The sequence below is a fragment of the Polypterus senegalus genome, chromosome 1 (assembly GCF_016835505.1).
Source record: "Polypterus senegalus isolate Bchr_013 chromosome 1, ASM1683550v1, whole genome shotgun sequence".
Taxonomy (NCBI): Eukaryota; Metazoa; Chordata; class Cladistia; order Polypteriformes; family Polypteridae; genus Polypterus; species Polypterus senegalus.
In genome coordinates, this window is record NC_053154.1 from 143,171,500 (window position 1) to 143,187,829 (window position 16,330).

At 35.2% G+C, this 16,330-nt stretch overlaps 1 protein-coding gene across 10 annotated transcripts in view; it reads right to left on the reverse strand.

The window, feature by feature from the left end:
- Positions 1-5,744: 5,744 nt before the first annotated feature.
- mecom (MDS1 and EVI1 complex locus) overlaps positions 5,745-16,330 on the reverse strand; it is a 546,819-nt gene continuing 536,233 nt past the window's right edge. For all 10 annotated transcript variants that reach the window (XM_039759646.1, XM_039759637.1, XM_039759628.1 and 7 more), the window contains 3 exons: positions 12,914-13,168; positions 10,664-10,838; positions 5,745-7,456 (listed from right to left, as the gene is read on the reverse strand). In XM_039759646.1, coding sequence (XP_039615580.1) covers positions 7,322-7,456; positions 10,664-10,838; positions 12,914-13,168 — 565 coding nt within the window. In that variant the 3' untranslated portion in view covers positions 5,745-7,321. The remainder of the gene's footprint in view (positions 7,457-10,663; positions 10,839-12,913; positions 13,169-16,330) is intronic.

Sequence of the window (16,330 nt, forward strand, 5' to 3'; positions counted from 1 at the left end):
TCAAACCTTAATATATGCCATTGGAAAAGAAAACAGGGCTCTGTGTTGAATTCCTCCACTATAGATAAACTGTTGACCCCAGCTAAATATAAAAGTGAAAATATTGCTAAAAGTGGATGTGAAGCATAACAGAAGCAGGAATGTTCCACTTTAGTGTTTGAATGCATTCTGGGTCTGTAATGCATCATCGGTTAATGGTAAAATCAGAGCTTTAAAAATATGTTACTAATCTAATAAATAACTCATAAAGAATAATTAACATAGTTAGGCTGACAGGTTTGAATTTATCTTTTCTTGCTTGTGAGTTTGAAGTGTGTATAAGAAGTACTTTGAACAGCTAAATAAACTGCTCTGTTATACCTCTTCTGGCTACGTCATTACATTGGTATACAAACATAGCACCTACACGAGGACAGGCATTGTATAAGATGGATGAACGGAATGTTTTTGTGGCATTTTGGCATTATGACTTGCTGTTTCCTAAAGGCAAACCGTGTTTAACTTGCAAAAAAAAAACTTCTCAGACAAACGATGGCATTACCAAAAAAAATCAGGCTGTACCCTCTTATCTTCTCGAGCGGCATTTCTGGATAGGTTAGGCTTAATAGAAGTTCCTGTCAGTTCCAGTTAGGCACTCAGGTCCAAATGAGACACCACCTTCTGGGGACATCTCCTGTTTATATCTTCAGGACCGAAAGCAATGGGGCTTCTCAGGCTCTGTTGCTCACAAGGGACAGTTTCTCAGTGCTGTGAAGAGAAAAGGACCACATACCTTAGGTGAGCCTGGAGGGCAACCCTCTGTCACGCATGCATGACAATGCTTATGCTATACTGTATATACTGTATTTATGAGGTGCAGTGATAAAGGGATGAGACAAAGTATAGGAGTCAGGTGAAAAAGTTTGTTTCTTGTTGCAAAGAGAATTGTCTGCATCTTAACAGATCCTAAGCAATACATGAATTCTGAAATGTCTGTCATTTTTTTGGAGTATACATTTTGCTCATATTTCTGTGGCTAAAACAAACCTGACGAATCAAGGCATTAACTTTTTTATTACTGTTGCACTCTGCAAGCAGGTCCTCCAGCTTGAAGGTTGGTGGCAGGATTGGCACTCCAGCCACTGGAAAAAAAGCCTCACACTGTTCAGTATGGTGCCGAGGTGTCACCTGTTGTACCCGGGTGGTTTGCCATGTGGTGGGTGTGTCAACGAGCTATAATCAGCGCATGCTCCTAACTTCCTTGTCCTCCTCCTCCTTAACATCACAAAAACCAAAGAACTGATTATTGACTTTTGCTGCACCAAAGAGCCTCTATGTCTGGTCACTATTCAAGGAGTGGATGTAAAGGTGGTCCACTTCTATAAGTACTTGGGGGTCCACATGAATGATGGGTTGTATTGGTCTTGGAACAAAGAGGAACTACAAAAGAATGGTTCTTCTTCCTTGGGAGATTGCTTTCCTTTAATGTGCGTAGTGACATCCTTCACTTTTTCTGTGTTGTGGTGTCCTGGGCTGGTAACATCACTTCAACAGAGGCACACCAAACCAACAAGCTGATTAAGAAGGCAGGCTCACTTATATGATGCACTCTGTGCCCCCTGGAGGTCACAGGAAAGGAGAGAATTAAAACAAAACTGAGCGTGATTATGAACCATGCTGCACATCTTCTCTCTGACACACTTACACTGAGAACTTTCAGCCAACAAATCATTCAGTAGAAGTGTGTTAAGAAACGCAACTGGAGCTCCTTTACAACAACAGCAATACGTCTACATATACTGTAGCTCACTGTAAAGGCCATGTCAGAAGTTTTCTTTCTTTTGAATTTTCAAGTTTTATGGACATTCAAGTTGTGTGTGCAGACCAAAATGTGTGTTTATATTTATTTATTTAATTACTTAATCTACCTACATATTTAATTATTTAAAGAGACTTCAGCAAGAGGCCAAATTTCTCTCTGGGAATCTATCTATCTATCTATCTATCTATCTATCGAGAAGTAGGGAAAGTGAGCCCCAAGCCCTCAAATGCGGCAACACCTACACAAGTCCCAGGTTCAAATATAATTTATTTTAGCAAATACCTTCTCCAACACTTCTTTGTATACTTTACAGAAGAACCCAAATACAACTCCTTTCTGTTCCTCTCTCTTTTCCTCTCTTTCCATTCCTCCAGGACAGCTTCATACATTGCCTTCTGACTCTGACTCCCTGAGGTGCGGTGTCAGACACCTCTTATACAAGACCCAGAAGTACATCTAGTGTTACAGCACTGCATGTTGCAAGCACTTTCAGGTCATGCAGAAGTTCCTTAAAGTAGGGGCAGTCTGTCCCTACAACTCTCTCTGTTGCACCCACAGGACCTAGAAAAGCTGTCTTATGGGGCTGCAATTCCCAGCCTGTCCTGTGGGTATCATGCTGGAAACGTAGCCCAAGGAGACAAATAGTCCACGCAGGTGGTCTTCCTCTGTTCCTCCATTATACTGGCCTCCTGACTGGGTAAAGAACCTTGAACCACTCGGCCAGAATGCCATGCTTGGTGTCCACAACCATATTTATATATACAGTACATATATGTACGACAATAATAACATATCCACTTTCTAATCCTGTTAGAAAAGGAAAAAGTACGAATGGCACACAGCAGGCAGAGCTACTAGGCGACCTCTACTGATAACACTCAGTCAACTGAACATTGACCTCTTTGAGACACCTGGAGTACTCAAAAGATAACAAATGCAGAAAGACAAGAAAGTCCAAAATTTACACCCATAACAGCACATGTACCACCTACCACATCACCTACGGTTCATGCCATAGTTTTATGAAGCCACACACTGCAGTAAATCCAAAAAATGAAAAGTCAAAGAGAGAAGTTCAGTATGTTGGTTGTGCTGATGAACATTCAATAAGTAATTTCCCGATGAAGCAACATAAGGAATGCAATTCCTCTGCTGTTTGCCACTTAAAAAAGTTATGAATGACAAAATTGATAATGAAGGTGATGGAGTTTAAATTTTGAAAATAAAAAGAAATGCATATATGAAATAAATTGTTTTAGAGAATGAATGGTTACAGATTAAACAAATATCCAGTATTGGACATCTTGGTGGAATTGTATTCTATAGTGATTTTGTCTTATTTAGAGAAGACCACCTAACTGTCATCAGTAGTGTTCCTTTTAATTTTGTCTATATTGCGTTTGTGAAATGCAGTACGATTCGCTCTCCTGTCCATCCATTTTCAGAAACAGCTCAATCCAATGTCAGGGCAGTGGGAAGTCTGAGCCCCTCCAGGCTGCATTATGGACAAACATGAACCATTGCTGGACAGGGCCCACTTAATGACACAACTATAGCAGGCTAATTTATAAAGGCCATTTATCCTACTTAGCATTTATGTCTTTGGAATGTGAGAGGAAATCCAGAGTGTCCAGAGAACGTGCCCAACAGATATCTGAAACACTGCATGCCACTCTGCAGTATAGGCAAGGGTCAACTCTGTACAGATAAACAGTGTGAGACAAAGGTCTTCTACATAAAATTATAAGTTAATAAAGTAAAATTTGCAAACATTTCAATTGACAATCAAAATAAAATTCCACAGTAAACAGGTTGGGGTTTCACAAAGCTCTGAAGTTAATCCCCACACACCTTTGTGATCCACAGTACAGTACATTATAGTCATATCACCTACATAGCATTATCTCTCTTTATTTGTTACTCGGTTTTGAAATTATTATCTGCACTTCTGCTGGGATGTCTACACCTAAACATTGTGTAGGTGTGTTTAGAAAGGGTGGATCTAAAGGATTTTTTCTTATAATGTAATTGCTCAAGATATCTTCAAATTATTAAGCTCTGATAGGAAATTGTGCCCAATCCTGCCCTGACATAAGCGTTTCTTACCTGGAAATCTCTAGCTTGTATTTGATTTAGTTAATTGTAGGATGTTGTTACACGGTTTTCCATCTCGGACAATTTTCTTCTGAATTGTCTCTTCTGAGCACAAAGCTGGTATGGAAGTAAAAGAATGGGGGGCTGTTTTGAATTAGGCAAAACAGTCAGGATTTAGTAGATAAAAGAATATACAAATTCATTTTTAGCGTAATTGACAATAAACTGGAGACTACTAAAAAAAGAAAAAAGCAGACTATGTCAATGGAGTGCTCAGAAAGTCACAGGCTCAGATTCACAGCAAATTACTCACACCTTGAGGTTGCCCTCTAACTATTGCTGCACACGCAAAACTGTTCACACTGTGGATAGCGTTATATTGGTGGGGCTACTACCTCACAGATCTAGCAACACCAAGTTTAAATCACATGCAAGGCCTCTGTTTTGCAGAATTTGTGCATTCTCTCTGCATTCTCATCTATTTTCCTCCTTTTGCTTCAGTTTTCCTTCTACAACCCCAAAGAGTTGCTAGAATTGCAAGTTACGTTATCTAGCAACTCTAAATTAGCCACTTAAGGATATATACAGATGTGTGCCCTGCAGTTATTGACACCCTGTCTAAGGTGGATCCTTTGCCTTGCAACTAATGCTGGAAAAAGTGCTGACTTCTGGCAAATACTAGATTGAACAAAGCAGGTTTCAAAATTTGGTACTCATTTGGTTATTAATAATACAAGAAAATTAGAACATTAGAAAACAATTGTTCAGAATAGGACATTCTACCCAACAAACCTTGTCAGTTCTATCCAACTAATTCCTCCAAAATAAGACCATGTTGAGATTTGAAGGCCCCTAAAATCCTACCGTCTATCAGACTACTTGGGTTGCTTATTCCACGGAATGGGACCATAATAGCATTAATTATTTTTAAAGATGATAGAATAGTCTAAACTGTAGGCCCTCTATAGTAAAAGCAAATTGCTTATCAGAGCACTAACACTAAGTACTGGGTTTAGGAGTTCAAATAATGCAAATATTACAACTTGAAAAATGACATTTATTTATTTTATTATATCTTACTTAAGGATAGAGGGTTCAAGGAGATTTGTAAAAAGTATAGAGTGTCAAAATGAATCAATCTGAAATTGTCCATTAAAAAATCCATTCAACTGAAATTATTTTTGAAATTGCATTAATGTACACAGCCTGAACACAGAAAGGGTAGATTTTATAAAATGGTCCGTATATTAAAATATGAATTTCAAGTTTATAGTGTAAGTCTCTTGTTTCAAAATTAAATTGACATGAATAAAGAGAATTCCAAAAATCAATTATCATAAAAATAATCACCATTCAAAATCCCTTCCAGGTTCAAACTCATTTTCAATAATGCTCATATCTTATAGAACATTAAGTGATTGAATACACATATCATATTTATCTTAATGGCTTTAATTTGGTGTGTTATTAAAGTAACGATCATTTTTCATGCCTTTCTTAATGTGCAAGTCTAAACTTTCCTAGCAGTCGCTGGATTTAAAATACAAAGCAGGTAGCACTTCAAGATCCTTCTTTAAATAAACCATGGCAATTTTGAATATCAATTGCACTTCCATTTAAGTGGTGTTGGTGGGTTCTATAAGTCTCCTTCAGTCCTATCTAGATGACGCGATGATGCGGGTGGTCTTGTTCCAGTCTAGCGTGCCACTCAGTGGTACACTAGAACTAGTTCAGTCTCTTTCTGACCAGGATGAGCATATTACAATAATAACAAAACTGGGAATACAGGCAAAGAGTATTAGGGAGTCTAGAATACTTTGGAAAACTAACAACACATCCAATACAAGGCTTTAAATTCACTTTTGTATTTCTTTATTTTTTTTAGTTCTTCCTCCCTTAGTATTGTACTGAAATGCATTACAGTTACATTGTACAAAGCATTTAACAAAGTACCTCAACTTGCTGATTATTTTAAAATGAGATTATAAACAAAGAAGAAAAACAAACAAAATCGATCTGGTCCCTTCACACAGGGTGAAATAAATGAATATAATCTGTTATTTTATTATAAGATTGGCACACTTCATTTTACAAAGAGGATTAATATGAACATAACGTCACACAAGCTTGCAGACAACCAGAAGAAAATATCAGGTACATTTCTTATCAGAGGAATCATGCTGTAATGAAATTGTACCTGATTTTTTTGTTTAAAAATTGAATCATATACCAATATTACTTAAAAAACAAACAAACAAACAAACAAACAAAACAAAAAAAAAAAACCTAATACCTAATTATTATTCAGTTTCAATAAAAAAGTAAAGAATGGATGGCGCTGAACACTATTTGGCACTCGTAATCTAGCAAATCAATTAATTTATGAATAAGGTCCCACCTAAGAAATTGTCACCTTTTGGTGGACTGGAACAGTGCTATTTAATAAACAAACTACAGTTTGTCAAGAAATAAATATACCTCTGAACATACAAAGCAATGGAACAAACAAAAATATGATTGTCTAAAAGTAAAACAAAAGAGAAATGAGTCACCTAGTCAACTAGTTTAAGACTATTTAGTGGTATTCTGAACAACGGTCATAAGGTCTTGAATGACAAGAAATTCAAGGACCACTATACTTTACGTTTTGTAAAGAGTGCAGGTTGTGTTTTACACATTTCTGAAAACACATTTCTGTTTTTTTGCTTTACATGATATGGAATTCTACTTTAAAAGATACTAATTTAACACAGTGCTTAAATTGTGCAAAACCACACTGCTTTGCAATTAATTTATGAACAATCAGATTGATTCCATCTTTCCAATGGCAACACTGCATACATATTGGTCCAATTGAGAATTTAGAAATCCATAGTGAAGTAGAGTGGCACTAAATTTCCTTTGGCCACAAATGTCAATTTCTTTTACACAACTGCAGTATTTGCCACCTGCATTTGACACAATTTAAGAGCTGTTTGCATATTAATCACCAGTAACTATAAAGCTACATTCCTGAAAGAAAAGAGAAATTACACTTTAAATACAAATGAAAATATATAATAATTTTTACAAAATCCAACAATTGCAATTTTCACCCTTTGCAGTGTGAATTTTTATACAAAATCATTCAGTCTTGAGTGCTTACATTTAATATACTTCATTTCATTTGCTAAGATGGAAGACTCAACTTAGTTTTTGAATGCAAGAATATTTTCAATGAAATTGCTTTATGCCACATTGATGTTTGAAACCAGCAGCTGCCTTTGCTGTGCAAAAAAGAAATATATTGGAATAAATATAATTATTAATTTAAGGTCACAACGTTTTGGGTGACCCTGCAAGTGTATAAGGCATTCTGCTCAGCAGTCTTTCAGAGCTCCTGCGTTCGTGCTGGACTTGGTCCCATGTTTGCCGTTCTTCACATTGTCATACATGACTGAGTGACTGAATAGCATTGGATTCAGCAGTAGCTCTGCTCATATTATGCCACATACTGGCGGATGCATGACTGGCAGGGTGAAGAGAATCCTTGTCTGCCAGTGACAACATCATAGCATATGCCTGATGAAGAAACAAAAAACAAGAAACACTGTCAATTTGGGAATTTGGAAAGGGGTTTAAGAGGCTGGTAAATTAACAGATTGTCTTTTTTCAAATGCAACAGTCACTTCTTTGTCCCATTCTAATTATGCTAAAAAGCTTACACTAGACTATTCAGTTTCATACACTTCACATTTTTGGTTTCAGTGATTTATGTCCTATACAAATAAACAAAAATAAAATACTAGTAGAAAACCTATAAAGACATGCAGTGGATGAGCAAATTCCAAACAGTTAGTGAGCAAGACAGTCAGTCGTCCCAGTCAAGTCCGGTTTTTGCCTCAGGTCTTGCCTATAGTCTGTTGCTGCATGTTGATCTCTTAATCAGCATTTTGATAAAATGGTTAGATTTAATTTTAATGAGATATACATACATTCTAGTTACGGTTTCTGTCTACAACACAGAGTTGCTGAAATAGATTTAGTCTTCATGACCCTCAGATTGGTTTAATCAGGCTCGGAGAATGGATAGATAGAAGTTCTCTCTTCAGCAATAAACACAAATCAAATAAAAGCAATGGACAGACAAAAAAAAAAACTATGAAAAAAATGATGCCTTGAACCTGCTTTTAAGCAAAACACTTTGTAGAAACACAGTAGTCAATATATTGTATGGTACTATAAACAGTATTTGCAGTTAAAATATACTGTTTCCTTCTATTTAAATATAGTTCAGACTGAGTCGGACTTGGGGTGATGTTTAATGATCCAATTACAGTGTTAAGCCCCAAAAAACTGTATTCGGCTGCCATCCAGTGGATGAAATAGCATCATGCTGCATAACATCATGATTATTTCCATGCATTCTGCCACTTTATAATAACTCTATGATAACTCATCAATATTCATGAGTGGGGAGGAGCCTTTGACCAAACATACAATAACAAATGAAAAGCTGTAAAGCCAGTTTCAAGCCAGCTCAAATTGAACGATGGTGATTACATTTTATTGACACAAACAATGAAACTGACTCCTACCAAGTTTCAGTGATGTTTGGATTTGGTGTCGGCTTCATAAAATTGCTGATAATCCTGCACCTCCTTGTTGCCCAATTACAGGTTGAACTGGTGTAAAGATGTCTTTTGCTCATGATTATCTGGACTGTTTATGACTTGTTGATGATAGTCTAGCAGATAAAACGGTTCTTGAAATGGACCGCTATGCTGAGCAGTGTCAGGAAGTCACTGTAAACCATTTGCTTGTTGCTGGGAGTTTTCAGTCTCCTGATACTGCAGAGTGTCTTGGGCAAACCAGTCTGGAGATGGTACTGGCCATAAACTGGTTGTTGCTGACACTCATTTTTGGCAAAGATATGAATGAGTGCAGTTTTTCTCTCATTATGAAATACCTGCATTTTACTAATAATGATGACTATGATGAAGCCAACCATATACAGCCAAATCTGTACAAACTGTGGCCTGTGTATCAAGCAATCTTCAAAATATACAGAAGGTGCCTCTTCCCAATCATAACATAATATCGTTGAAGGTTTTATTACTTAAAAAGGAAGGCTTTCGTGGATACACTACATCATATCCAAATGGGCATGATTCAGTATCAAGTTTTGCATGCTGTGCAAAGCAAGCTTTGGATACATCTTGAACTCGGTACTTTATCCTGGCAGAAGGAATCAAGTAGGATGGTAAGTACAGTCGAGATGGCGCTGCTAAATTACCTGTACTGTCACTAGCAGACCCTGTGCTGACCAAGGTTACTGTACAATGATAGACAAGTTCTATACTTTATCTGAACTGTTGGAAATATTACAACAAATAAATAGTGAGGCATATGACACTGTACGACCAAAGCGTCATGATATGCCTGGTGAAATTAGTTGGGTGAAAGTGTCATGCTACAGCATGTTACAATAGCTGTGTGGCAAAAACGTAAAACCACTGCAATCAAGTGGAAGACAAAAAAGATGTCTGCCCCCAAAGCATTGTTCACAATGCAGTAAATGCCAATGTACATGTTAGGAGAAAATGTGGAAGCCACTATGCCTTGCTCTGTGTTAGCCTACCATAATACAGAGGGTGTGTAGACCGTTTGGATCAGGCATTGACATTCTAACATATCATGAACAAGAAAAAGAAAAAAATATCCATTCATCTTGCTATAACGTATCTGCAGGGTCACAGGGGTCTGCTGGAGCCAATCCCTGCAAACACAGGGCGCAAGGCAAAAAAACAAACCCCGGGCAGGAAAAAATTTTGCAATAAAAATCTTTCAACATCATCTCGAACATTGCCTATGCGCATTGGTGTCTGGTTCAGATTATATACTGTAGAATGAAGCATGTATACTAAATCTTCATCAGTACAGAAATGGACACTAAAAATGCCTCTCCTACTATATTTACACTGACATTTTGGTATTTACATGTTTCTGTTACAAACATTCAACACTTTCATCAACATTATGAAAGTAATTAAACTTTTCTAATAATTAACATTCTTGCACAAAAAATCCATTCAAGTTTAAGGACAACATTAATTAACATAATGTTGCAGAAAATGGTGAAAATATGAAATCATTTTATGGATTTTGCTTTTTTTAAATCTTTATTTAATATCCCCTTGCATGAAATTTACAAGAAACTGACACATTTAGTTCTACAAACATTTCGACTCTCATGGTGAAATGCAAAGGTAACTGATTTATCCTATAAAGCGAAGTACAGCTATTTGTCACATTACTCTTCAAAGAGAAATAGAAAAAGCATCAAAACTATGTGTTCTGTTGTTCTTGATAATAGCAATGGAATGTTTAAATGCTGAAACATCATCCTCTCTATATTAGTTGGGAACCCCATATGACAAGGGGCCCTGGGTGACTGCTTAGGTTTTTTATCCCAGGAAATGGCTTGAACTAATGTATTTTCTTAAAATTTTCCCAGTTTTTCTAAACACAAATGATGGAACAAGCTGACTTAAAAACTCCAATTTAGAAACAGTTAATGTAGATGCATAACCATGATATTAAAATGAAGTACTTTAAAAAATGTATACTAGTAAATAAAGTTTTTAGAACAAGATTCAAGTAGAATTTAGTTAATCGAAGTGATGTGAGGTAAATGCAGCAATGTACATTCATATTTATGGTGAAACTTTTAAATATAATGTTTTCTTAATAAAAAAATTCAAATATATGTAATATGTGTTTAATTACCTGTGACTTGGACTTTCTATACAGTGGTTGCTTTATGGCTTCAGGCAGGTGTGCCGCACTGAAAGGAATAATGTCGCTTTCACTGTATTCATTCTCCTCAATTTTTCTCATTTCCGTAAAGTGTCGGATATGATCCAAAGCAGAATATCCACTTTTAGCACCCTCTTCATTAAATCTGTATGATCATAAAAGGTATTTTTCTTGATAAGATTTTGTCATTTATTTGAAGAGAATTTCATTAATCACTTCCCAGACTGCAGGAGGCAGAAGAATCTATCAAGATCATGAAATAAACAATGATTTGCAGATGGTCTCATATCCACCTAAAGGATATAAAGACTTTGATCACCGAGGTCCTAAACAACACTAGGCCCATGAATAACACATTTTTGAAAGGATAATGTTTTCTCCTTTATCACTGACTATTTTCTCTAATCCCACATCCCAAGTTTTGTAGCTTCTTTTTTCTGTGTTCTCAAATTAGCTTCTCTTTATTTGGCGTTTTTTGTTATTTTTTTTATATCTTGCTGACACATACCTAAGTCTAACTACACTGTGCTCAGGTATTTTCAATAATTACAGACAAGTAAAATGAAAGAGCTACAGATAACTAGTGCTGAGGCATTGCCTAAATCTCTGTTTTATTTAAGTTTCCTTGTAAGTGGTCTAATTGTATTTTATATTTTTTTACCTTTACTTAGGGTATTGGAATAATTTTTCGATTAGTGGTTATGATTTGCCACTTTTGGATTCTGGTTTAGAGTTTTGAATTTAAGAATTCAGAATTTTATTTTTTTCTTACCCTAGCTTGCTTGTTTGTTCTTTCTACTTTACCATTCTTTTAAGCATTCCCAGTTAATTTGCTTTACTGACCATTGTTTCCCTTTAAGGGTTTATTCTTACTAATTTACTGTTGTTTATATTTTTATTTGTTCTGTTTTCTTCCTCATTTCTCTATGTTTTGTAGTTGGCATTTATTGTTAAATAAGGGGTTCAAGATTTGTGAGAGTTTTAGCAATTTCCTTGGGGGAGATCCTATCTAGGAATTTATGACACATACATTTATGACCAAATATAAATGAAGCAAGTATAACTGTTTTAATCTGAATAACTTTAGCTCTCAAAGAAACATACTCTTAAACTGTTACGAAAACTGGGGATTATTTGTAAAGTGAGATTTTTAAATTTTATTTTTTTATAATACAACTCTGTTGTATTTGCTACTAATGCTTTATAATTTGGTCAATATATTAGCATTAGACCTATTATTGCTCTTTAAATTGGGTCTTTAACAAGATTACATACGTGAAAAAAAATGTGAATGTGAGAGAAAATGTCACCAAGAGATACTTTTCTGGCCAGTCAATCAAATAAGTTCAGCAAATATTCACAACATATGGTTGATGGCAAGAAGGCACAATGATTAGTGCTCCTTCCTCTGAACTTCACATAGCCTAGTTTGATTCCTGACTCATACATGTACATTTTCAGTGAATATTCCAGTTCCTAGCCACATCTTGAAGATTCACATTTTACATTAATTGCTGACTCTTAATTTGCCCAATAGAACTTAATACAGTATATCCTTAGTACTAGGGTGTTGTACCGTGTTAGCCATTATGAACGTAGTGAGAAGTCAAGCACAATGATACCTTGTATTGGCTAACTAAAAAGATTACAATATGCAAGCTTTCGAGGCAACTCAGCCCCCTTCTTCAGGCAAGATGGAACTCCAGTTTCTGTATTACATCTTGCCAGAAGAAGGGGCCTGTGTTGCCTTGAAAGCTTGCATATTGTAATCTTTTTAGTTAGTCAATAGAAGGTGTCATTTTGCTTGACTTCTCACTACAGTATATCTTGTGATGCATCTCATTCTTTGCTGTTTCCTGCCTTTGCTTTGATGCTGTTGAGACTCTTGCTTCTTTTGGCCCTATACACAACTTAACAGATTAAGAAAATGCATCGATGGAATGAATATTTACTCTGTCACATAATAAAAAAAAATTCTGACACATTTGATTGGAGTAAACTATGTTAAATTATTTCTTTTTAATCTCCTTTGCTAATACTCAAGTGTCTGTTTAATATTAACTGCTTTATTAATAAAAAGAAGCTCAATAAGACACACATATAACCAGATTTGTGCAAACATTATTTAAAAAAATAGAATTTGATTTTATTATAATCTATTCATCTTATCAAACTTAAACTTATTTATATATTTTGGCAAACAAACAGCCTAAACAATACCTTCTAGGTGAGACATTGCAATTCATATTCAGATCATCTGACTCATGGAAATCAATATCATCTCGAACTGCTTCATCAACCAAAGAGCTTGATACTGGTTCATCCACAGTTTTTCCTGTGATGCTACTTGGCTCATCTTCTTCTTCTTCTTCTTCTACTCCCAATTCATCATCCACCTCATCTTCTTCCAAATCTTGTGTTTCCTGACTGGTCATCAACACTTTAACATCTTCATCAAACTGATTCCCATTTAATCTGATTTAAAGAAGCAAGACATAATGGCTTAATTATCTTGAAATGGACAGAGTAATGTCAGTGACCTTTCAATTTTGCAACAAAAGAACATGATTACTGCACTGTGAATGTAGTGATGCACATGCACCATGGCACATTTATAAAAATATTATATATAAGTACATACTGTACAAAGAAAAAAATAATTCAGCTTCAAATACAAATAATAGTGGCAAGCTGAGCTACAATATATAGTTCATTACGGTCAATGAACATACCTTTAGAAATCAAGCTAACTCTGGAAAAGATACCTTTATCTATTACTGGTAACATTTAGTGGTAACAATACTTTAGTCTGTTTAGAAAAATTGTATTAACTGCAATATATTGTTATGAAGTTTTCTTCTCTCCATCCATTTAACAAACCTCTTAAATCATTTAAAATTGCTGAAGGTGCTAAACCCTATCCTGGCAGCACTGGCGCAATGCAGAAATTATCCTTAGGTATGGCACCAGTTCATTTAAAGGGTAGACTCATGTATTTGTATTTACACGGAACTGCCAGTTAGATTAACATGCATGCATTTGGCATGTATAAGGACAAACAAAAAGCCAAGTGTAATTATTGCTTAATATCAAATATGCATACTGTACAGAGCTATCTGTGAAATGCAACCGTCACTGTAATTTACAGTCATAGTCCTCTTCAGAGAAGCAGGAGCTGGTTGGAAAAATAACTAATATACATTAAAAGATGCAATTCACAGTAACTTTTTGGACAATACTTTTTTTTAAATTATAGCAATGATATTTAATACATACAGTATATATATATATTTAAGGGTATCATTAATAAATACAGGCTTCCTGTATGAGTGCAGGAAGCCTGTATTGATGATGCCCTTACATTTGTCTTAGGAAATCCAGAATGTAACAGAAAAAGTCTAACTTTATTTTAGTGAGAAACTACGACTACATGAAAATTCTCTATATTTTTCATTTTATCAATTAAAGAGAGTCAATGCTTATCTTTTACAGAACTTGGTTTCTTAAATTATCTGAAATACTGGGAAAGATAAATCTTTGGTGTCAACGTTGTTCCTATCTTGTGGATGGGCATATGCCTGGTTAACTAAATGCTATAGCACTTAAATGTTATAATTTGTTTATTTTTCTATTATCTAGTGTTCATCTAATAGGCAAAATATTTAGCTGACAGTCCCTCTTGATTCAGGAATTAAGAGAACAGTGCCAGCCACTCCATTTCCAAGTCTCTAAGGAACACACCACAGCTATCAAAACTCACAATGACTTAATCTATCTACTGTCTCAGTTCTACAGGAAACCACTTTTTGCTAAATCATCTGTAACCACATTAGGACTGATTCACTAATTATGATTTAAAACATCTATCGTCAGGACAAAAAAATGCCCTTTTTAGGTATTCAGGGTTCTACTACTGCAGGCCTTTTATGCTGAAAATCTCAACCACAGAGAAAAATAGCAGAATTATCTCTCCGATTAGAAATCACATAAAACCAGGAAATGATCAATTTGTAGCAAAATGCTGAGCTTGTAATGACTCGAAAAGATTTTACCAAAAAGGAGTAATAAGTAAGTATGAAAACAAAGTCACATAATGCATATCTTTGCCATCTTTTATCAAAACATGAATATAATATAATTTGGATATACATAAAAAATGATTCTGCATAGGTCATGCTTCCAATGTAGTGGTGCTATATCAAGATTGTCAGGAATCATGTAGATGTGGACATGAACCAAATATCTCCTAAGCCAGATGATTAAAAAAACAGATTCGCTAATTATGCTTTCAAACGTGGTAATTTGCTGAGGATAAAATATCTATCAAAAGTACTCAGAAATGCACAGCTTTGAAAGGAAACACTCTGCAACCTCTTGACCTTGCCTTTTACCACCTTCCTGTTGCGGTACATGTTGAAGCCAGATGTTCATACAATTCACCAATCAAGAACAGAGCAAGTCTGAATATGCATGTAAGAACAATTTAATCAACTTTTAGCTTATTTGATACTTCCATAATTCTAATCTCCATTACAAATATGAAGTCAAAGGAGATCTGTGAGATTCCTATCCTTTGCACTTTTCTAATCTGAAAAAGCATACCAAAAACATACAAAAGTTTATTTATTTGCTTATTTTAACTGTATTGAACTTATACATCACATTACAATAAGAAAAGCACAGTTCAGTCAAAAACGCAATCAACACTACATTCCAGACATATATGTTTAAAATTAAATTACATTAAGTCAAACTTACTCCCTTACCCATTTCATAGAGTTATGTGAATAGCGTGAGGTTGCTCTATGTATTGAGACATCAAAGAGGACAGGAAGAGGCCTAGCATGTTTATTTTAGAATAGTGTTAGTAAATTCCTCATAGAGAAAATTAGTTGTGTATCACTTTTCTATTAAGTTGTGGGAAGTGGGTTAAGAGTCCTCCATTTCAGTAAAATACATTGACTATAGTGTAAGACATCACAATAGATTTTATGTGCATAGTGTTTCCTCCTCTGATGTTACACAAAATAATGCTGTTGAAGACCTGGGAGTAATTGAATATCCAATGCTATCTGATGGATAACAAAAAATTTTTCTCCAAAACAGTGTTGTATGTAGGATGATCCCAAAACATAACCAAGGGAGATAAATGCTTGCTGACATCAGTCACATGATTGACGGTGTCCCAAACTGAATTTAAATAATCTGAGGCAAGAGGTGTGAGATACAGTTTTTAAACTATGCTTTCTAGCATGTTGATTGCTGAATTCCATTCCTTATATGAGATTATTTTTTATTGAAAAATCCTTTCCCATTGCTGTCTAGTAGTATACTCCTTGAAATTGCATCTAAAAATGCTGCCTATATCTTTGTCATAACCATCTTATATAATTTCATATTTAAATTTAAGCCTGAAAAATAACTAACATGTCAAAATTAATTTACAATTCCACAAATGGCTAAAAGTCAACAACATGGAAGATGCCTTAAAAACATGTACAGTCCTGATTGTTTTTTCAGAACCAGCTGTTATTTGAATATAAATGGGTCCTTTATTTGTCAAAGGGCTCATGGGTATATCTTAAAGTAATTTTTGATTGAAATTAGCAGACGGAGTGTTCACACATCCACTTTGCT